Genomic DNA, 22,770 nt, shown 5'->3' on the forward strand with positions numbered 1-22,770 from the left:
CCGGGCGACCTTCTGCGCGCCCTCCCCGAAACTGTGTCGTCGTCTGTGGCAGTTTTTAAACTTTAGATCGCAACGTGAGCTTAGTGGGCGGTGACTAGCACTTTTTTTCTTAAGGACCTCAGAGACTCAGTGCAGGATTCGGGCATCCCCTCCTTGCCCCTCCGGTCCACCAACTAATAAACTAAGTACGTCGGGGGCTTCCCCATCCGTTCGTTAGGCCGAGTGCAGCCCCACTTTTGCGCAGGTTCAGGACAGCCAGACCCGAGAAGGCAGCGTGGCGTGGCCATCTCCGGGACCGGGGCCCCTGCCGGGCGGGAAGGGAGCTGGAGGCCCGGTCTGGGCTGAGCTCCCCAGAACAGGCGCAGGCACTGTGGAGCGCAGACCTCATGCGGGGGACCGAGCTGGACATGCATTCCCAGGATCTACCCACGAGGGTGCATAAACACCAGTTCTGATGACGGCTGAAGGGAGGGGACAGAGGGGCCCTACTGTAGCCAGGCAAGGGCTGAGGCACCCAGCTGACTCCTTGAATGCTGCTACAAGAACAAATCCTGTCGCGTCCCTCCCTCCCTGAGGAGGCCATCAATCTTCTTGCTGAAACAATTCCTTATCCAACTGGCTGAGAAACCAGCTCCTGGTAGACGTGGTAGTACAGTGCTTTTGGAGAGCCCACGCAGGTATGTGAGTGTATCATTTTACTTCCTTATTCTATTTCAACAGTGGAGTATATGGCTCCATATGAATAGCTTCAGCTGTCATCCATTTCCCCAACAATTATGCTCTGTCTCCAGGTCTCATTCTCTCTCCACTTGTGGGCCTTCAAGTCCTGAGGATCAGTTTCTGATGTGGGACAGGGATACAGCCACCCCTCCCAGGCAGCTGGCAGCAAAACATGAGAGGAAAACAGCAGAGAAGTGGGGCCAACCATGGGGGCATCACACTTCCAGAGCCCAAAACAGGCAAGAATGGTCAGGCAAGAACAGAGGTGCTCCTGAGAATAGTGGGATGGATTCTGAAATTGGGTCCTGAACACCTGGGCTAGGTAGTTGCTATTCAACAGGGAACTATTCCACGGAAGGGGCAAGGAGGAGAGCCAGGGAGGCAGCCAGAGGGGTGCGGAGGAAGCAAACTACCCTCACACACACCTCTGGACTGCAGTATCTCTGGACTGCAGTGTCTCTGGGTGCAACCACCCACCAGAGGGCCTCTGACCACTGCCACAGCCCCAAGCTTGCTTTTTGTTTTTTTGGAGACATAGTCTCACTCTGTCGCCCAGGCTGGAGTGTGCAGTGGCACAATCTCGGCTCTCTGCTCACTGCAACCTCCACCTCCCGGATTCAAGTGATTTTCCTGCCTCAGCCTCCCAAGTAGCTTGGATTACAGGCGTGCACCACCATGCCCAGCTAATTTTTGTATTTTTTTTTTTTTTTTTTTTTTTTTTGAGACAGAGTCTTGCTCTGTTGCTGGAGTGCAGTGGCGCAATCTCTGCTCACTGCAAGCTCCACCTCCCGGGTTCACGCCATTCTCCTGCCTCAGCCTCTCCGAGTAGCTGGGACTACAGGCGCCCGCCACCACGCCTGGCTAATTTTTTTTGTATTTTTAGTAGAGACGGGGTTTCACCGTGGTCTCGATCTCCCGACCTCGTGATCCGCCCGCCTCGGCCTCCCAAAGTGCTGGGATTACAAGCGTGAGCTACCGCGCCCGGCCTAATTTTTGTATTTTTAGTAGAGATGGGGTTTTACCATGTAGGCCAGGCTCGTCTCAGAACTCCTGACCTCAAGTGATCCACCCACCTTGGCCTCCCAAAGGGCTGGGATGACAGGTGTGAGCCACTGCGCCCGGCCCCCAAGCTTTCTTTTTTTTTTTGAGACGGAGTCTTGCTCTGTTGCTCAGGCTGGAGTGCAGTGGCGCAACCTTGGCTCACTGCAGCCTCTGCCTCCCAGGTTCCAGTGATTCTCCTGCCTCAGCCTCCTGGGTAGCTGGGATTACAGGTGCACGCTACCATGCCTAGCTAATTTTTGTATTTTTTAGTAGAGATGGGGTTTCACCATGTTGGCCAGGCTGGTCTCGAACTCCTGACCTCAGGTGATCTGCCCACCTTGGCCTCCCAAAGTGCTGGGATTACAGGCATGAGCCACCGCACCCGGCCATCCAAGCTTTCTTAAGAACATGGCAGTCACACAGACACACACACACTGTGTGTGTGTGTGTGTGTGTGTGTGTGTGTGTGTGTGTGTGTGTGTGTTGGGCTGAGGATCACTTGAACCAACTGCACTTGGGCAACTGTCTCCAAAGCTCTTGGGGGAAGGACTAGCTCCTTTCTGAATTCGGTGATGTAGCTTTGGAGACAGGCAAATCTGAGGTCAAATCCTGATTGTATCACTAGCTCTGTGATTCTGGGCATGACTGACCGTCTCTGGCCTCAGTTTCGTTATTTGGAAAGGGAGTAGGAATGATAACAGACACTAATATAACATTCACACCAAGCCAGGAGCTGTTTTTGGTGCTTTACATATATTAACCCATTAAGTCCTTGCTACAACCCTAGGAGGTAGGTACAGGTTGAGTATCCCTTATCCAAAATTCTTGGGACCAGAAGTGTTTTGTATTTCAGATTTTTTTTCAAATTTTGTAATATTTGCCTATAATAATGAGATATGTTGGGGATGGGACCCAAGTCTAAACACAAAATTCATTTGTTTTATATACACCTTGTACACATAGCCAGAAGGTAATTTTTTATTTTTTTGAGACGGAGTCTTGCTCTGTCACCCTGGCTGGAGTGCAGTGGCGCAATCTTAGCTAACCGCAACCTCTGCTTCCCAAGTTCAAGCAGTTCTCCTGTCTCAACCTCCTGAGTAGCTGGGACCACAGGCGTGCGCCACCAGGCCCGGCTAATTTTTGTATTTTTAGTAGAGACGGGGTTTCACCGTGTTAGCCAGGATGGTCTCGATCTCCTGACCTCAGATGATCCACCCATCTCATCCTCCCAAAGTGCTAGGATTACAGGCGTGAGCCACGCATCCGGCCACCTGAAGGTAATTTTATGCAGTGTTTTAAATAATTTTGTTCATGGGCCAGGCACAGTGGCTCATGCCTGTAATCCCAGCACTTGGGAGGCCAAGGCAGGCAGATCACCTGAGCTCAGGAGTTTGAGACAAGCCTGGGCAACATGGTGAAACCCTGTATCTACAAAAATTAGCCAGGCATGCTGGTGTGCACCTGTAGTCTCAGCTACTTGGAGGGCTGAGGCGGGAGGATCCCTTGGGCCCAGGAGGTGAAGGCTACAGTGAGCTATGTTCACACCACTGCACTCCAGCCTGGGTGACAAAGCAAGACACTGTCTTAAAAAAAATAAATAAATAAAAAGAATGTAAAAAATATAATAATTTTATTCATGAAACAAAATTTTTTGTTTTTTTTCTGGGACAGAGTCATGTTTTGTCGCCCAGGGTGGAGTACAGTGGTGTGATCTTGGCTCACTGCCCTCCACATCCCCGATTCAAGCGATTCTTGTGCTTCAGCCTCCCGAGTAGCTGGGATTACAGGCACATGCCACCACACCCAGCTAATTGTGGTATTTTTCATAGAGATGAGGTTTCACCATGTCGGCCAGGCTGGTCTGAAACTTCTGGCCTCAAGTGATCTGTCTGCCTAGGCTTCCTAAAGTGCTGGGATTACAGGCGTGAGCCACCGCACCTGGCCTATTCATGAAACAAAGTTTTGGCTACATTTTGACTGCAACTCATCACATGAAGTCAGGTATGGAATTTTCCACCTGTAGCATCACATCAGCACTCAAAAAGTTTCAGATTTTGGAGCACTTTGGATTTCTAATTTTTGTATTAGGGATGCTCAACCTGTACTACAAGTACCTTAACACTCCTAGCTGATGTGAGGATTAAATATAATGCATGTAGCCGGGCATGGTGGCTCATACCTGTAATCCCAGCACTTTGAGAAGCCGAGGCAGGCAGATCACAAGGTCAGGAGTTCGAGACCAGCCTGTCCAATATGGTGAAACCCTGTCTCTACTAAAAATACAAAAAAAAAAAAAAAAAAATACCTGGGCGTGGTGGCAGGCAACTGTAGTCCCAGCTACTCGGGAGGCTGAGGCAGGAGAATCGCTTGAACCCGGGAGGCGGAGGTTGCAGTGAGCCGAGATCATGCCACTGCACTCCAGCCTGGGCGACAGAGCAAGACTCCATCTCAAAAATAAATAATATATAATAATATATATATATATATATATATGTAAAATGCATGTAATGTGCCTGATTTCTGTAGGAACTTAATATTAACAGGACACGGCATTGTTGTTGTCAACACTGTTAATTATACTCACTGACCCCTGCTTACTTTAGAAGACAAGACTGTAGTACACCTATGTCCTGAAGCATGATGCCACAGCTTCTTATGGCCTGGGAGAGCTTGCCCAGGCCAAGACAGGTCAGCCAAAGCCACACCTTGCAGAACCTCACCCACCTCTTCATGAGAGAAGACACTGCTACTCTGGTACCACATAAACTGGCCCAGGAAGAGAAGCCCCAGACACCCAGTGATTTGGCATCTCCTTCATCATAGATGCAAGAAAGGATACAGCATGTCCTGCAGGGGTGGCTGGCCTGAGGAGGTGCTAGGGGGAAGGCCCTCCAAGGAGGCCTGCAGGGTCTGGGCCATGCTGTGGTCAGCCAGGTATCCCATGCACTGGAGCTACAGGGAGAAGAGGGCAGGGAAGACAGGCCTCCTCAGTGCCCACTCCACACACGCCCTAACTGCCTCCATCCTCTGTACTTCCCTCCTCCCATTCCTTGGCTCCTGTGGCCAGAGCTCCCACCCTCCAAGAGAAGATGGTCTTGAGGGTCTAGCTTTACAGTGGCTGCATGGCCTCCCCTTCCCACCCACCTGCTGGAAGAAGCCATGCAGGGCCTGGAGTGTGGTGTTCGAGAGGGTAGACAGGTCAGCCAAAGCCACACCTTGCAGAACATCACCCACCTCTTCATGAGAGAGGACACTGCTACTCCGGTACCGCATAAACTGGCCCAGGAAGAGAAGCCACAAACACCCAGTGATTTGGCATCTTCTTCATCATAGACAACTGCTGTGCCCCAACTTTAGGGGATACTGTCCTGAAGCCCACAGAACCTGCCTGCCTTCAAGGAGCTCGGAGATAGTGGGCAGAGGTGGGGCTGTGTCATGGGGAAGTGGGGTAAGTAAGGCAACCTGTGAGATCCTGAGAGAGCTGGCCCTCCTGACCCCTTTGGCCTTGGCTCCCTCCTCCCCAACCTTGCACTGAACACTCATGGCCAAAATGAACTACGTGTGGCTCCCCTGACATACCACCATGTGCTCTTGTACCTGTTGTTCTTACTTCACTACCTGGAATACCTTTCCTTCTCTCTGCCTATTAATTTCTCAAGCCACAGCTAAAATGTTACCTTCACTGCTGAGAATCAATTACTCTTTCCTCTTTGTTCCTACACCAACCACTGATGTACTTGTTGATCCACTTCACTGTCATTCTTAGGCCTGCTGCTTTGTTATTTATTCAAGGGGCACTTACTGTGTGCCCCACAGTTAGCATCTCCTCTACTCTACCACTTGTAGCGTCATATTTACATTACTAGTTTACTTGTCTGTCCTCCTCTTTAGACTGAGGGACCCTAAAGGCAGAGTATCTGGTTCACTGATATCCTTAGTATCTAGCAGACCTGGCATGTGGTAGACAGGCCCTGGTCAACATGTCATGAGAGAAATAGGGGAAAGGGTGTCGGGGTCCCCTGGAGTGAGGAGATATGGGCATTCAGAGGAATTCTTTCAGCAGGTCTCTTGTAGGGTGAAGGCCTGCCGAGCCCTTCCACCTTCTTTGAGGATTAGGGTTACCTAAAGTGAGACCCTGGCCTCTTCAGCACCACCCAGCTCATGACACTCCTCAGACCACAAGATATCCTTTCTGCACTTACCAGGGTCATGAGCCTCAAAATCTCGGGTCTGAGGAAGGAATTCTCTCCAGCATCCAAGAGGGTAAACAGCAAAAACCGATTCCAAGGCTGGGAGGCCACGTGGAGAGCTTCAAGAAACACTGGGTTGTTAATGCTTCCAAGGCCTTGCCTTGGGACATTGCTCAAGAGGACCTTCTCCTATTGGCTTAAAAAGGGGCTACCCAGTTAGAGGCAGGGCACTGGACAAGCTGACCCAAGGAGGGTTCTTTCTTCCCTGGGCTTCTAATCCACTTATGTTGACTGGCTCAGTGAAACTATATATGCCATGATTGTGGAAGGCAGGCAGTAAGAAGGGCTCTGCCACTTAAGAGCATTGTGACCTTGGTTGGGCACATCATTTGACCTATCTGAACCTTACTGATTTCATCTGTGTAATGGGCATGACTGCCCTTGCAGTGCTGCTAAAAGAATTAAACAAAATAAGTATGAGTCACACAAGGGGATGGAAGGCTGGAGCATGAGGGTGGAAGGGTGTTGCTCCCTCTAATCTCTCATGGGAACATCAGATAATGTGGAGAGTTTCTACCGATGTCTGGGCTCCGGGCATCCAGGTAGTCAAGCAAGGCCTCCAGGCAGCCAACACTGGCCTGGGACAATAGAGGGTCCTTCTGCAGAAAAAAAAAAAAAAAAATTCAGGTCAGGTTTTGCTACCAATGGCTTTTGGTGCCAACCAAGAAAAAACATTTGGTTTTCAGAGTTACTTGGATTTCAGAATTTCAGATTTGGGATTATAGCCCTGTAGATAATCAAGAAATGTTTGTTGGCTTCATCTCTCACCCTCATACAGAGCACAGTGCTTATACTGTATGATTTACCTACATTCAATAGAGTGCTTTGGGCTAGGCACAGTGGCTCACACCTGTAATCCCAGCACTTTGGGAGGCCAAGGCGCCCGGATCACCTGAGGTCAGGAGTTTGAGACCAGCCTGGTCAACATGGTGAAACCCCATCTCTACTAAAAATACAAAAATTAGTTGGGTGTGGTGGTGCACACCTGTAGTCCCAGCTACTGAGGAGGCTGAGGCAGGAGAATCACTTGAACCCGGGAGGTAGAGGTTGCAGTGAGCTGAGATTGCACCACTTGCACTCCAGCCTGAGCGACAGAGCGAAACTCCATCGTGGTGGCTCACGCCTGTAATCCCAGCACATTGGCCGAGGCGGGTGGATCACGAGGTCAGGAGTTCAAGACCAGCCTGGCCAAGATGGTGAAACCCCGTGTCTACTAAAAATACAAAAAATTAGCCGGCCGTGGTGGTGGGCACCTATAATCCCAGCTACTTGGGAGGCTGAGGCAGATAATTGCTTGAACCTGGGAGCAGAATGAGCCATGATCACACCACTGCACTCCAGCCTGGGTGACAGAGCAAGACTCCATCTTAAAAAAAAAAAAAAAAAAAAAGAGTGCTTTGTTTCAGAAAAGAAGATGGACCCTGGGCCACACTAAAAGATTTATAGATTACAGACCCTGGAAGAGCCTCACAGTTTACTTAAGCCAGTGGGTTTCAACCTTCTTTTTTTTAAAGCAACAGGACCTTTCATCAAAATTGTATGCTCTAATAAACACATGAAAATATTTATCATTAGTCATTAGGGAAATGCAAATTAAAACTACTATGAGGTACCCCTGTACATCTACCAATAGCTAAAGTTAAAAAGACTGACAACACCAAGTGTTGAGGAGAATGTGGAGCAGCTGGCACTCATACATTGCTGGTGGGAAGGTAAAATGGTGCAGCCACTTTGGGAAACAATGTGATGGCTTCTTATAAAGTTAAACATACACTTATCACCCCCATAACCACCCTTATCACTCCAGTGCCCACAGCCCTTCTTCAGAGCCCTCTGCTGCCACTGACCTGCCCCTTCACCCCATGTGACCCAGCATGGTGGACCCTGGACACTCTCTCTATTCTTATTTCAACTAACACTTTCCTCCACCGTGCTCCACTCCGGGGGGAATAGAGGCTGTTCTCATGTTAGGCTTTTATTTTGCAGATGGAGAACATGAAGATTAGTAAAAAGTGACTTACTAAACATCTTCAGAGTCAGAGGCTGGGCAGGGGCTTTGACACAGATTCCGGTGATTCTAGATACTGTACCTTCCACTGCACTGCACTGGGCCACCCAGCTGCTGAAGATTCTGCATAGCTGATGAGCACTCAGTTTGTAGTGCTGGTGCCGCCAGCCTGCTTTGGCCCAGAGGTGTCAACGAGGACCAGCACCCAGAGCCCTAGCTTAGGCTTCACTGCCATTTTTCTCCCTTGACACCAGTTTTTAAAAGTACAGTTTTATCGAGATATAATTGACAAACCATAATACTCATTCTTTAAAGGATATAATTCGTAGTTTTTAAAATTATATCCACAAAGTTGCACAGCAATGTAATTCCAGAATATTTTCATCACCCCTAAAAAGAAACCCCATACTCAGCAGTCGCTCTTTGTTCCCCCATCCCTCCACTCAGCCCTAGGCAACTACTAATCTACTTTGTCTCCATGGATTTGCCTTTTCCAGACATTTTTCATAAGCAGAATCATAATATGTGCTCTTTTGTATCTGATTGCTTTCACTTAATGTTCTCAAGGTTCATCCATGTTGTAGCATGTGTCAGTACTTCACTCCTTTGTATGGTCAAATAGTATTTCATTGTATGGATATACAATTTGTCCTCATGGGTATGAGGGTAGCCTAGCTGTCATCTGCATGTACAGCTTCTTGTTCACCAGTTGCCTTACCTCCAGGCACTCTCCTTGCCCCCATCTTCCCCACTGTGGCTGAGAGGGAACTTGCTTTTTTTCTTTTGAGACAGATCTCACTCTGTCACCCAGGCTGGAGCTCAGTGGCATGATGACAGCTCACTTTGGCTTCAACCTCCTGGGCTTAGGTGATCCTCCCATCTCAGCCTCCTGAGTAGATGGAACTACAGGCATGTGCCACCACATCCAGCTAATTTTTTGTATTTTTTATAGAGATAGGGTTGTGCCGTGTTTTCCAGGCTGGTCTGGAACTCCTAGACTCAAGCAATCCACCCACCTTGGCCTCCCTGAGTGCCAGGATTACAGGCGTGGGCCATAGTACCCAGCCCGAGAGAGAACTTTCAAACACACAGTCTGATAGATGTCCTTCCACAGTTCGCACAATGATTCTTAGCCTAGCGTATGAGGCATGGCTCAGTTTGGCTCTGCCCAGCTTTTTGTCTCATTTTCTACTTCATCACACCCCACGCCCCGGCATGCACTTTCAGAATATGTGATTTTATACATGCTGTTGTCCTGCTGGAATGCCCTTCCCTCTATACCTCTGCCTAGACACCCTTCAAGGCTGAGTTCAAATGTCACCTTCTCCGTGAAGCCTCCTCTGACTTCCCACACAGGGGGCATTTTTGCCTAAAAGTTTTCAGACCGGGCGTGGTGGCTCATGCCTGTAATCCCAGCACTTCGGGGCTGAGGTGGGCGGATCACAAGGTCAGGAGTTCGAGACCAACCTGGCCAATATGGTGAAACTCTGTATCTACTAAAAATACAAAATTAGCCAGGCATGGTGGCGGGCGCCTGTAGTCCCAGCTGCTCAGGAGGCTGAGGCAGGAGAATCACTTGAACCCAGGAGGCAGAGGTTGTAGTGAGCCGAGATTGTGCCATTGCACTCTGGCCTGGGCGATAGAGTGAGACTCTGTCTCAGAAAAAAAAAAAAAAAAAAAAAGAAGTTTTCAGTTTTGTGGAAGAAGACAATGTAAACCACTATCGTATAATAAAATATGATAATGTGATACTCAATTCATAGCTGAATGAACCATTCTGGGAGCTCAAGGGAGACGGATTTCCTCTATTGCTGGGTTACTGTCGAATAAATATTTGCTGAATGTATGAATCATTGAACAAATGAATAAAAGGCTAGTTTTAAGACCAGGCGCGGTGGCTCACACCTGTAATTCCAGAACTTTGGGATGCCGAGGCGGGTGATCACTTGAGGCCAGGAGTTTTGAGACCAACCTGGCCAACATGGCGAAACCCTGTCACTACTAAACATACAAAAAATTAACCAGGTGTGGTGGCAGGTGCCTGTAATCCCAGCTACTCAGTAGGCTGAGGCACGAGAATCTCTTGAAACTGGGAGGCAGAGGTTGCAGTGAGCTGAGATCACGCCACTGCACTCCAGCCTGGACAACAGAATGAGAGTCTGTCTCAAAAAACAAAACAAAAAAACAAACAAAGTAGTTTTAAACAACAAACTGGTTGAAGGGAATGAAGGAGGCTTAGCTATAACCATGAGATCCTGGGCAGTGACAGAGGGGACATTGTGGCTGAACAAAGAAGGCCAGGAAATTTCTCGGGAGTGTGACAGTGAGAGAAAAGAGGAAAAGCCTACTTGGTCCTGTTCACTAGGCAATTATAGGGCAGTCACTGTGAGGCTAAGACAGGCTCCTCAGCAATGCCCTCCTACAAGCAGGGTAGGCCCAGCACTTTCTACAGGGGGAGTCATGAGCTTCTCAGGTTGGGTTCCCCTTCCCAGTGACTGTTGAGGACAGATAGTCAAAAACTACCAGAGAGACAAATACAGGATTCCACTTACATGAGGTCCCTACAGTAGTCAAATTCATAGAGATAGCAAATAAAATGGTAGATGCCAGGGGCTGGGGGAGGAGACTGGGGAATTGTTTAATGGGTACAGGGTTTCAGTTTGGGAAGATGAAAAGATCTAGAGATGGATGATGGTGAAAGTTGCACAACAATGTGAATGTACTTAACTTAATGCCACTGACCCATATACTTAAAATGATTAAAATACTACATTTTATGTTATATATAATTTACTACAATTAAAACAAGGCCAGGTGCAGTGACTCACACCTGTAATCCTAGCACTTTGTGAGGCCAAGGCCAGAGGATTGCTTGAGCCCAGGAGGTCAAGACCAGCCTGGGCAACATAGTGAGATTATCATCTCTACGAAAGTATTTTATTTTATTTTTTATTTATTTTTTGAGATGGAGTCTTGCTCTGTCACCCAGGCTGGAATGCACTGGCATGATCTTGGCTCACTGCAACCTCCACCTCCTGGGTTCAAGTGATTCTCCTGCCTTGGCCTCCCAAGTAGCTGGGATTACCGCCACCACGCCCGGCTAAATTTTTTGTATTTTTAGTAGAGATGGGGTTTCACCATGTTGGCCAGGCTGGCCTCAAATTCCTGACAAGTGATCCGCCCGTCTCGGCCTCCCAAAGTGCTGAGATTACAGGCATGAGCCACCGAGCCTGGCCTTACTACCAATACAAAAGTATTTTAAAATTAGCTGGGCATGGTGGTGTACACCCGTAGTCCCAGCTATTCAGGAGGTTGAGATGGGAGGATCACTTAAGCTCAGCAGGTTAAGGTGGCAGTGGGCCATGATCATGCCACTGCACTCTAGCTTGGGTGACAGGAAGACTCTATCTCAAAAATAAAATTAAACAGTTGCCAGAGGCAGAGTTGAGTGTCACAGGCCAGGGAGACACCTAGGCTCTTGGGTATGAGAGGCGAATGGTGAAAGTGCTATACAATACTTCACTGGTGGCTGGGCACGTTGGCTCACACCTGTAATCCCAGCACTTTGGGAGGCCGAGGTGGGCAGATCACCTGAGGTCGGGAGTTTGAGACCAGCCTGGCCAACATGGTGAAACCCTGTCTCTACTGAAAATACAAAAATTAGCCAGGCGTGGTGGCACACACCTGTAATCCCAACTACTCAGGAAGCTGAGGCAGAAGAATCGCTTAAATCCAGGAGGTGGAGGTTGCAGTGAGCTGGGATCATACCACTGCACTGCAGCCTGGGTGACAGAGCAAGACTTTGTCTCAAAAAAAAAAAAAAAAAAAAAAAAAAACCCACAAACCTCACTGGCACCCCACCCTAGTGTTTAGGCTATTGGTTTGAAGACGGCTTTTTCATCACTCAAGGCCCAGTTCAAATGCTACCTCTCTTGTGCAGCCTTCCAATACAGGTTGAGGCCGGGCACGCCTGTAATCCCAGCACTTTGGGATGCCGAGGTGGGTGGGTCACTTGAGGTCACGAGTTCGAGACCAGCCTGGCCAACATGGTGAAACCTCATGTCTACTAAAAATACAGAATTAACCAGGCATTGTGGTGCGTACCTGTAGTCCCAGGTACTTGGGAGGCTGAGGCAGGAGAATCACTTAACTCAGGAGGCAGAGGTTGCAGTGAGCTGGGATTGCACCACTGCACTCCAGCCTGGGGGACAGAGCGAGACTCCATCCCAAAAACAAACAAAAAAACAAATACTGGTTGAGTATCTGTAATTAAAAATCTGAAATCTGAAATATTCCAAAATCCAAAACTTTTGAGCACCAACATGATGCTCAAAGCAGATGCTCATTGGGCATTTCGGATTTTTGACTTTTGTATTAGGAATGCTCAACTGCTAATAGGTCATTTTGGTATTAGATGTAGTTATTTGTGTTTCCTATAATCTGTGAGTGCCTAAATGGCTGGGATCATGTAATGTTAATTTCTGTGGTTTTCATCCATTCAACAAACATTCCCAGATGCCAATTTTGTGCCAAGCTCTGTGCTGGGTATTGGGAAATCATTCCTCCCACACCTCCTGTTCTGAATCTTAAAACAGGAACATCAGCGCTTTTAGAAACATTAGGGAGAAAGCATTTCCCTAACTAGCCCTCCTCATCCAAGGAAGGTTTTATCTAGAAGGCAAGACACTAGCTTAAGATCTACTGTGCCATCAGGGCACGATTAAGGTATTAAAGATTATGCTCCCATGAACTTAAACTCCTGGCCAGCTGGCTAAGTGTCCATAATGCAAACACAGTTTTCCCCGCCTGTGGACCCCTGGTCTGGCAAGAAGGAGGGTGGTTTAAAAAGCTCATTTTGGACAGATATGATTAAGCAAGTATAATAAAATGTTACTAGTAGAATCTAGGTGTTGGGTGTATGAATGTTCACTGTAAAATTCTCTCATTGCTGTATGTTTGAAAAACTGCAGAAAAAAAAAGCCCATTCTGTTCCAGAGTCCCAGCCAATATTCTACTATGATGTTTACCAGCAATAAAGCTGATGTTTTGGTTCTCATCTGATTCCTAAATTCTAAATTAGCTTTAAACCCACAAGGGGAAGGACACACAAAGATTAACCAGACTCAGACTCTGCCCTTGAGTATATCACAGCCTGGTTGGGGGAAGAGTGATATGAAAATGGAAACTTGAAACAGAGAGCTAAGTGCTATAATAGGATAGATGTTTGATCCCTAAAGAGCACAGAGCCTTGTGCATGGATGTGCCACAGGACAAGACTCAGCAACCACTAACTTAGCACTGGGCCCACTCCTGGGACATCTTCCTGGGGCCCCCAGTATCCTTCATAGGCCGTGACATTGGGTCAGGGCTCGGGATACGATGGCTACATAAACACTGATCTACAAGTGTCTCCTAAGCCATAAAACACAAACCCCTTGGAGGTAGACATGCTTTTGCTTGCCCTGGATCCCCTCCTTCTTCTGGTAGCAGTTTTCCCGTGGCGAACCATCCCTCTCTTGGGTTCAGTCCACCTGGGCTATAGAGAGCTGACCACATGCCCTGGCCTCCAGGAGAGGGCACTGACCCAAGCCAGGCCAATCAGGGCATCCCATGCCCCAGCCATGGTGACTGGCATATTACCCAAGCCAGCCTAATGAGACTCAATTCTGGGAACTATGAGGAAAAAGAAATCTTTTTTCCCTAGAGGATATAAGCTAGGAGCTACTGCTGGTCATCCTACTATCTCATAAAAATAAAGCTGACAGTGAGGAATGCAAAGCCAATAGATGGAAAGAGTCTGATGACCTTGTCTGAGCTTCTGGGATCCAGCTGTGCCTGAAGCCAGTATTGACCCCAGGACTTCTCAGTTATAAGCCAAATTGAGTTTTGTTTCTATCACTGTAGCTTTAAAAGTCTCACCCAGGCAGGGAATGGTGGCTTATGCCTGTAATCCTAGCACTTTTGGAGGCCAGGGTAAGAGGATCACTTGAGGCCAGGAATTCGAGACCAGCCTGGAAATACGGCAAGACCCCATCTGTATTTAAAAAATAAAAATAGGCCGAGTGTGGTGGCTCATTCCTGTAATCCCAGCACTTTGAGAGGCTGAGGCGGGTGGATCACCTGAGGTCAGGAGTTCAAGACCAGCCTGACCAATATGAGGAAACCCCGTCTCCACTAAAAATACAAAAATTAGCCGGGCATGGTGGCATGCATCTGTAATCCCAGCTACTCGGGAGGCTGAGACAGGAGAATCACTTGAACCTGGGAGGCGGAGGTTGCAGTGAGCCGAGATTACACCATTGCACTCCAGCCTGGGCAACAAGAGCAAAACTCTGTCTCGAAAATAAATAAATAAATAGGCCGGGTGCGGTGGCTCACACCTGTAATCCCAGCACTTTGGGAGGCCGAGGCGGGAGGATCATGAAGTCAGGAGATCAAGACCATCCTGGCTAACAGTGAAACCCTGTCTCTACTAAAAATGCAAAAAATTAGCCGGGCGTGGTGGCGGGTGCCTGTAGTCCCAGCTACTCGGGAGGCTGAGGCAGAAGAATGGCGTGAACCCGGGAGGCAGAGCTTGCAGTGAGTTGAGATCATGCCACTGCACGCCAGCCTGGGCGACAGAGCTAGACTCCGTCTAAAAAAATAATAAAAATAAATAAATAAAATAAAATAAATAAAAATAATTTTTTTTAAAAAAGTCTTACTCAATCCACCCTCCAAGCCCTGGTAGGAATATCAGGCTCTTGACAGGCAGCCACCCCTTCCTGCTGTTGTCCTGGGAGAAGCAAGCCCCACTCAGCAAGGGCCTTACCTGCACCAGGAGGTTCTGCAGCCCAATGACCAGGGACCGGACTTGCGACGTTCGCAGTGGAGCTAGGACAGTGTCCTCGGTGGCTGGCAGTGGCTGGGCCCCTGAGGGCACCAGGGTTACCAGGGCAGAGGAAAAGCTTTGTCGCAGGGCTGTCCGCAGGAAGCATAAGACGGCAGCTGGAAGCAGGAAATTCCTTACACTCAGTTCCTGTCTCTTTCCCACCTCCCACCCAGCTCTGTCATAGGATGGGAGACAATGAAGATGAGACAATTATGGATTGACCATAGGCTGGTCAGGGTGCTGGTCTTATCTGAAAACCTAGGGAAAAAGCTTTTCTTCTGCTGGAGACTTGTGGACCCATACCTGAGAGTAGTGCAGCCTTTTTCTTTGGAAAGCTGAGAGCCTTCAATACTTGGTCCATTTCCACAGACAGTGTCTGGTGAACCTGGCAGGGCACAGGGTAAAGGGCTAACCCCCATGTTCTGGAAGCCTAGGCAAAAAATAACCTGCCTGAAAATCTCTTCTGTCACCTCCCCCAACATATCCACTGCATCAAAAGGGGACGGAGGAGGCCACACAGCGTTCTCCAAGCTGCACCAGCCCTGGCTTCAGGAGCATGAGGAGGAGAATCAAGTCTGAACCTGGAGAACTCTTTTTCTTCCAAATCTCCCCCATCCTCACTGGCCTCCTCCATCAGACAGCCTTCCCTGGCCTCATCTGTGGTTCAGTCTCTGGCTCTGTTCACTATATACCTAACTCAGAAGATCTGGAGTCAGACAGGCCAAATCAAAATCCTGGCTCTCAGGTCAGGTACAGTGGCTTACACCTGTAATCCCAGCACTTTGGGTGGCTGAGGTGAGAGGATTCGTTGAGCCCAGGAGTTCAAGACCAGCCTGGACAACATGGAGAAACCCCATCTCTACAAGAAAATACAAAAACATTAGCTGGGCACGGTAGCATGTGTCTGTAGTTCTTGCTACTCAGGAGGCTGAGGTGAGATAATCACTTGAGGCGGGAGGCCAAGGCTGCAGTGAGCTGGGATACTGCCACTGCACTCCAGCCTGGACGACAGATTCCATTTCTTTAAAAAAATAAAATAAAATCCTGGCTTTGCTACCTGTCGGCTGTATGGCCTTGGGCAAGTTACTGCACCTCTCTCAGCATGCCTTACTTTCTTCATCTATGAAATTAAGACGGGCACAGTGGCTCATGCCTATAATCCCAGCACTTCGGGATGCCGAGGTGGGCGGATCACCTGAGGTCAGGAGTTCAAGACCAGCCTGACCAACTTGGAGAAACCCTGTCTCTACTAAAAATACAAAATAGCTGGGTGCGGTGGTGGATGCCTGTAATCCCAGCTACTAGGGAGGCTGAGGCAGGAGAATCACTTGAACCCAGGAGGGGGAGGTTGCGGTGAGCCAAGATCGCACCATTGCACTCCAGCCTGGGCAACTAGAGCAAAACTTTGTCTGAAAAAAATAACAGGGAACTCTGTGTATGTGTGTCGGGGGTTGGGGGGGGGGTGTTATATGGGAACTCTCTATACTACCTGCACCATTTTTCTATAAATATAAAACTGTCCTAAAAATGAAGTCTATTAATAATAAACAAAACAGACAAAAAAAAAGGTATGGCGACGTGAAGGAGCACAGCTGACTGGGAGAAGGAGAAATGCCTGGCCAGAGGACAGGGAAGGTGGGTGGGAATGGCAGAAAGTAAGGCTGCAGAGGGCCAGGCCTAGAAGAAGACAAAAAGGCTGCTGAAGGAGCTTGGGCAGAAGGGGTGTGAGGACAGACTGTGGCTGCAATGATAGGACATGCAGAGGAGGGAAGAGGCGGGTGGCCAGGAAATTGTAACTAGGTCATATTAGGGGGGAGGACGAATGATCAGGCCTGAGTTAGGGCACTGGAGGTAGCTAGGAGCAGGTAATTGCCTAGGTGTGAGCTGAGGGCCAGGGCAGAGCCAAGGACAAAATGAAAGTTTTCTCCTAGGCAGGTGACTGCAGACAGCTGAATCAGCCCAGCAGCCTCACATGGAAAATTAGGAAAGGTTTCTGTCCTAAACCAACCACAGGCAACAACCTGCAGGATTTGCCAGAGCAAAGATTTGCCACAGCTTGTTGCCCCTCTAGAGGCCAAAGTTTAAAATTCATGTCACTTCTGTGTGCCCATCACGAGATTGGCATAGTATTGGGCACAGTGTGAGGATACCACAGAGGCTAGCAGATGGTTTCCATGAGAAGTAGCCCACAGAGGAGCTCATGCAGGGCACTGTGATGACAAGGCCCTACAAGAGGGAGGGGCTGAGGGGAAGGAGGTGCTCTGTGGATAAGTCCACTGCTCTTCTCTTCCCTGCATCACCTTCTCGAACAGTAATAATGACAGTTAACCATGTGTGGCATTCCACAGCTTGCCATGCTGCACTTCAAGGTCGCAGGCTGGCTTCTGCCTCCCCGTCTGGTCTGTTTTGCTCCATTCATTCCCCACCTTCTCATCACACAGAGCACCTCACCACTCCCCAAATATACAGAGCATGTCCTGAATTTGTGCAGCTTCATGCCTTTGCTCATATTGTTCTCTCTACCTGGAATGCCTTTCCCCACTATCTTTGCTGAGTACAATCTTATCCTTAAAGACTACAAGTTCCCTAAGGGTAGGACACATGCTATATTCCTTTTTTATTCCTCTGTGACAAGAACAGAGCCTGGAGTGTAGGTAAACCTTATGTGTTAAGTGGATTAATATAAAACAACCTCACAACAATCCTGAGATGTTTTCCCCATTTTCTAGGTAAGGAAACTGAGCTCAGAAAGGGTAAATACCTTGCCAAGGTCACGCAGCTAATAAGCCCCCAGAGCTGGGACCAGAACTCAGGATCTTCAACACTCCTTTGAGTGCCACCCCATGGCTCAAAGCCACAGAAGTTAAAGACTAACCTGCAAACTGCCCTTGTGCTGCTGGGCAGAGAAGGAGGCAGTGAGCAGCCAGGCAGAGCAGAGGAGTGCAGTCCTGGGAGAATCTGCCTTTGCCAAGGTGAGGGCCAGCATCTTCTCCAGAAGCTCCATCAGGTCCGTGCTGCTGAGGAGCACTGCCGCAGCTGCGGGGGGTGGGCAGGGCAGGGCCCACAGGAGTTACAGAGGAGCTTCAGCTAAGTGCCACCGTGGTGCTTAGTAGCACCTGATGGGGGCTTCACAAACAAACAGAGGATCATCCTGAGGCTCTAAGGGTCCCAGCTTCATAACAGAAGCTCAGGTTATTAGAGCCAGAAAGGACCTTATGACCACCAGCCACACACACAACGCTATTTGTTCTTTTAAGATGAAAAAGTTGAGGTAGAGAGGACCACAGACTGCCCAGCGCTCTTCACTGTCCCAGCCCGGGCCCCTGCACCTCTTTTCTGACTGCTGGGTGTGGTCTGATGAAGGTTCCAATACAGGAAGTTGAAGGAGGGCTGCAGGATGTCCACGTCAGTGGGGCTGCACTTCCCACACAGCTTGCTTACTGCAAGAGATGAGAGTCCCCAGGCGGCCTGTCGCACAACACTCACACTTGTCACAGGTGGTAGCCTGCGACTGGCTATTTCAGATGTCAGTCTTGGGGAGCAAGCACAAACTAAGTATCCCTGATATTACAACCAATGGAAAGAAACACAGTGACAAACCTTAAGGCACATTCACACCCTCCATCTAGACAAACATCAGGCAAGCAACCTACAGCTGCGCATCACAGAAAGACTTTAGGATTTCAAAGGGATCCATCCTTTGAACATCATCACCACCTTCCCAAGGGAACTTTAACAGTCGAATGAAGTGCAGTTCCCTGCACTTGCCACATCCCCTCTCTCACATCACTTCATTTAGCTAACTCCTCTAGTTCCTGTCAGCAATCAAGATTCAGCTCAGGCCTGCGCAGTGGCTTACACCTGTAATCCCAGCACTTTGGGAGGCAGAGGCAGGCAGATTGCTTGAGCCCAGGAGTTCAAGACCAACCTGGGCAATGTGGTGAGACTCCGTCTCTCCACAAAAAAATACAAAAAATTAGCTGGGCATGGTGGCACACGCTGGTAGTCCCAGCCACTCGGGAGGCTGAGGTGGAAGGATCACCTGAGCCCGAGAGGTAGAGGCTGCAGTGAACAGTTATGCTATTATACTTCAACCTGGGTGACAGAGTGAGACCCTGTCTCAAAAAAAAAAAAAAAAAAAAAAAGATTCAGCTCAAAGTTCATCTCCCCCTTGAAGCCTTCCTTAACCTCTCAAGGCAAGATTAGATGCTGCTTCTGCATTCTCCCAGGCCTCATCAGTGTAACATTACACTGTAGATATCTATAGAACATATCCCTTTACTCTTGGGAACTCCTACTTCTCATCTGCCTATCCCCATCCTAATATTCCTAATATGAAACCTACCTACAGCTCCATTCACTTTTTGGCAGCCACATCACACCCTGACTTCTGTGCTCACCCAGACAAGCAGGTCTCAGCTCCCTCCCACACCAGTACCTCCATCTCGAACCACAGTCCTCTACTCTCTGTTCTCATATAGAAGTGCTCAAGGATTATATGTAAATGTCCTATTACATTTCATGTGTGGGTTTCAGCCTGTTACTCCCTGTCAGAGGCTCTTTTGAAGGCTGAGTTTGTCACACACAGATCTCCCTCCTAGCTTAGTGTCAGCCTTGATCTCACAGACAGGCTGGTGATGACTGGCACCAGGCTGAGGCCATCTGCAATGTGTCCCCAGTGGCCTTTTTTTGAATCTGACACTGATGTTCTCATGAGGTGGACTGGACTCCAGGCAGGGAAGAAGCCCCATCTTCACCTGTAACTAGAGGACCTGGGGGGTCCACAGACACTGAAGACACGTCATTTTTCCTATTCATTTCAACCTTCCCTCAGCAAATCTTCCTGCAGGTGCTGCCTATGAAGTGATGGCAGCATCATGAGTTGAGAAACCGAGGAGGTTTGGGGTGTGGGTAAGAAAAAAGCCTGGAGAACTGTGAACTGGATCATCAGATCTGAGTCAATTTAGGATGAGGTGGAGAGCTGACCTTGTGCCAGGAAAAAAGGAATCTGCATGGATAGCATCTGTTGAAGGCCTACTGTGTGTCAAGCACTGTGTGACATTCTCTATCTAACTAGATAAGTATTCCTTATCTTAACAACTAGGTAAGTATTCCTTATCTTAACCCTAGGTTAGGAAAGTACTACTACTTTACCTATGAGGAACCTAAGACTCACAGGGACTAGATGATTGCTAGTGACTAAGCTGAGATTCAAACTCAGGCCTTCCTGACTGTAGAGCTTGTGACTGTCATACAGATTTGTGTTTTAGAGACGAGGTCTCACTCCATTGCCCAGGCTGGGTGCAGTGGTGAGATCATAGCTCACTGCAGCCTTGACATCCTGGGCTCAAGCAATCCTCCCGCCTCGGCCTTTCCAAGTAGCTGGGACTATATATAGGTCTGCATCACCACACACAGCTAATTATTTGTATTTTTTTTGTAGAGACAGGGTTTCACCATGTTGCCAAGGCTAGTCTTGAACTCCTGAGCTCAAACGACACGCTGCCTCAGCCTCCCAAAGTGCTAGGATTATAGGAGTGAGCCACCAGGCCTGGCCATTTGTAGAGGCAGGATCTTGCTATGTTGCTCAGGCTGGTCTTGAACTCCTGGCTTCAAACAATCCTCCTGCCTCAAACACCCAAAGTGCTGGGATTACAGGCATGAGCACCCCCCTGGCCTCATAATGCTGATTTTTTGCAGAGGTAGGGTGTCTCCCAAACATTCCCAGAGAACAAGCAGAGAAAGCCCTGAGAGGTCCTTTAGCAAGAAAACCCTAGGGACAGACTGACCTACTAGCTTCTTCCAAAGGGATGAAAGAGTAGAAGAAAGAAGAACACCAGCCTACTTAGTGAGCACCCACTGCACGTCCAGCCCTGGGCCCTCGGGCACTATCCCAAGCAGCCAGGGCACCTTGGTGAAGGAGCTTCATGGCCACGCTGTCCAGTTCTTGCTCTGACACATTCCTGAGCTGCATCAGGGAGAGGAGGCTCAGCAACAGTGGTAGGTTCCCTGGCGCTGTGAAAAACAAGGAGGAGTGGGCAGGAAGCCTGATGCTCAGATCACCTGAAGGTCAGACACCCTGCCCTGCTTTAATGGCCCTTAATAACAGGTTCAAAGTTTTTTGTTTCCTAAGGGGTGAGGTGTTTTGTTGGGATTTACTCCTATTTCTTTCTTCATTCAGAACAGGCGTAACTGATATACTAAGTGCCAGACATAGGTTGGTACCAGGAATTCATTATTTCATTTAATCCCACTAAAAAAAATGTGAAGCATGGATTGTTATTCCTATTTTGCACTTACAAAATTGAGGCTCAGAGAGGCTGAGTGACTTCTCCAAGGTCCCACAGCCAGAAAGTGGCAGGATGCTGTGGTCTGAATGTTTGTGTTCTTCCAAAATTCATGTTGAAATCTTAACCCCCAATGTAATAGTATTAGGAAGTGAGGCCTTTAGTAGACGACTGAATCATGAGGGCAGAATCTTCATGAATGGGATGAGTGGCCTTTTGAAAGAAACTGTGAGGAGCTCCCTCCCTTACCCCTTCTGCCACTTGAGGACACAGTAAGAAGACAAGCCATCATGCTGGCACATGCCTATAACCCCAGCTACTCAGGAGTCTGAGGTTGGGGGATTGCTTGAGCCTAGGAGGTCAAGGCTGTGGGGGGCAGGGGAGAAGAAGGAGGAAGAAAGGAGGAGGAGAAGGAAGAAAGGAGGAGGAGAAGGAAGGAAGGAGGAGGAGGGAGGGGAGAATGAGGGGAAGGAGGAGGAAAAGAGGAAGAAGAACAAGAGGAGAAGAAGAAAAGAAGAAGAAGAAAGAAGAAGGAGAAAGAAGGATGGAAGGAAGGAAAGAAGGAAGGAAGGAAGGAAGGAAGGAAGGAAGGAAGGAAGGAAGGAAAGAAGGAAGGATGGAAGGAAGGAAGGAAGGAGGGAAGGAATGAAGGAAGGAAGGAGGGAAGGAAGGAAAGAAGAAAGCCATTTATGAACCAGGAAGTGGGCCTTCACCAGACACTGAATCTTTCAGTACCTTGATTTTGGATTTCCCAGCCCCCAAAACTGGGAGAAATAAATTCCTGTTGTTTATAAGTCACCCAGTCTATGGCCCAAATAGACCCAAATCTGAATCCAATGCCCATGGCCTTCCCACTATGTTTCCACTAAATCTTAAGGTTCTTAACCAGTATTATCAGCTAAACATGGCTTGTCCTTCCCTGAAAAGAAATAACTCATCTCCTCTTGACACCTTTAAATCTACTTCCAAACCCTCAGTCCTCTGTCAGGTAGCCACAGATTGCCTCTCGCTTTGCTTAGAAATATAATTTTAGGCTGAGTGTGGTAGCTCACACCTGTAATCCAAGCACTTTGGGAGGCTGAGGCAGGCGGATCACTTGAGGTCAGGAGCTCGAGACCAGCCTGGCCAATATAGTGAAACCCCACCTCTATTAAAAATACAAAAAATTAGCCGGGCGTGGTGGCGCGTGCCTGTAATTCCAGCTACTAGGGAGGCTGAGGCAGAATAATCACTTGAATGCAGGAGGTGAAGGTTGCAGTGAGCCGAGATCATGCCACTGCACTCTAGACTGAACGATAGAGTGAGACCCTGTCTCAAAAAAAAAAAAAAAAATATTTTTAAAATTCAGCTTCTCTAAAAATAGAAAAAAACTAAGCCGGGCACAGTGGCTCACCCCTGTAATCCAAGCACTTTGGGAGGCTGAGGTGGGCGGATCACTTGAGCTCAGAGGTTTGGGACCACCCTGGGCAACATGGCGAAACCCTGTCTCTCCTGAAAATACAAAAAAATTAGCTGGGTGTGGTGGCACACGCCTGTAAGTCCCAGCTACTTGGGAGGCTGAGGCACAAGAATTGCTTGAACCCAGAAAGTGGA

The 22,770-nt window shown here is 48.6% G+C and overlaps 1 protein-coding gene across 1 annotated transcript in view; it reads right to left on the reverse strand.

The window, feature by feature from the left end:
* Positions 1–680: 680 nt before the first annotated feature.
* The window catches only part of MEI1 (meiotic double-stranded break formation protein 1), a 101,688-nt gene continuing 79,598 nt past the window's right edge, over positions 681–22,770 (reverse strand). The window contains exons 22-31 of the mRNA XM_030815192.1: positions 20,801–20,905; positions 18,220–18,330; positions 17,766–17,926; positions 15,194–15,275; positions 14,831–15,006; positions 6,529–6,610; positions 5,964–6,070; positions 4,906–5,037; positions 4,601–4,713; positions 681–879 (exon numbers count right to left, since the gene is read on the reverse strand). Of these exons, the coding sequence (XP_030671052.1) occupies positions 834–879; positions 4,601–4,713; positions 4,906–5,037; positions 5,964–6,070; positions 6,529–6,610; positions 14,831–15,006; positions 15,194–15,275; positions 17,766–17,926; positions 18,220–18,330; positions 20,801–20,905 (1,115 nt within the window). The 3' untranslated portion in view covers positions 681–833. The remainder of the gene's footprint in view (positions 880–4,600; positions 4,714–4,905; positions 5,038–5,963; positions 6,071–6,528; positions 6,611–14,830; positions 15,007–15,193; positions 15,276–17,765; positions 17,927–18,219; positions 18,331–20,800; positions 20,906–22,770) is intronic.

Source organism: Nomascus leucogenys, chromosome 7b (assembly GCF_006542625.1).
Source record: "Nomascus leucogenys isolate Asia chromosome 7b, Asia_NLE_v1, whole genome shotgun sequence".
Taxonomy (NCBI): Eukaryota; Metazoa; Chordata; class Mammalia; order Primates; family Hylobatidae; genus Nomascus; species Nomascus leucogenys.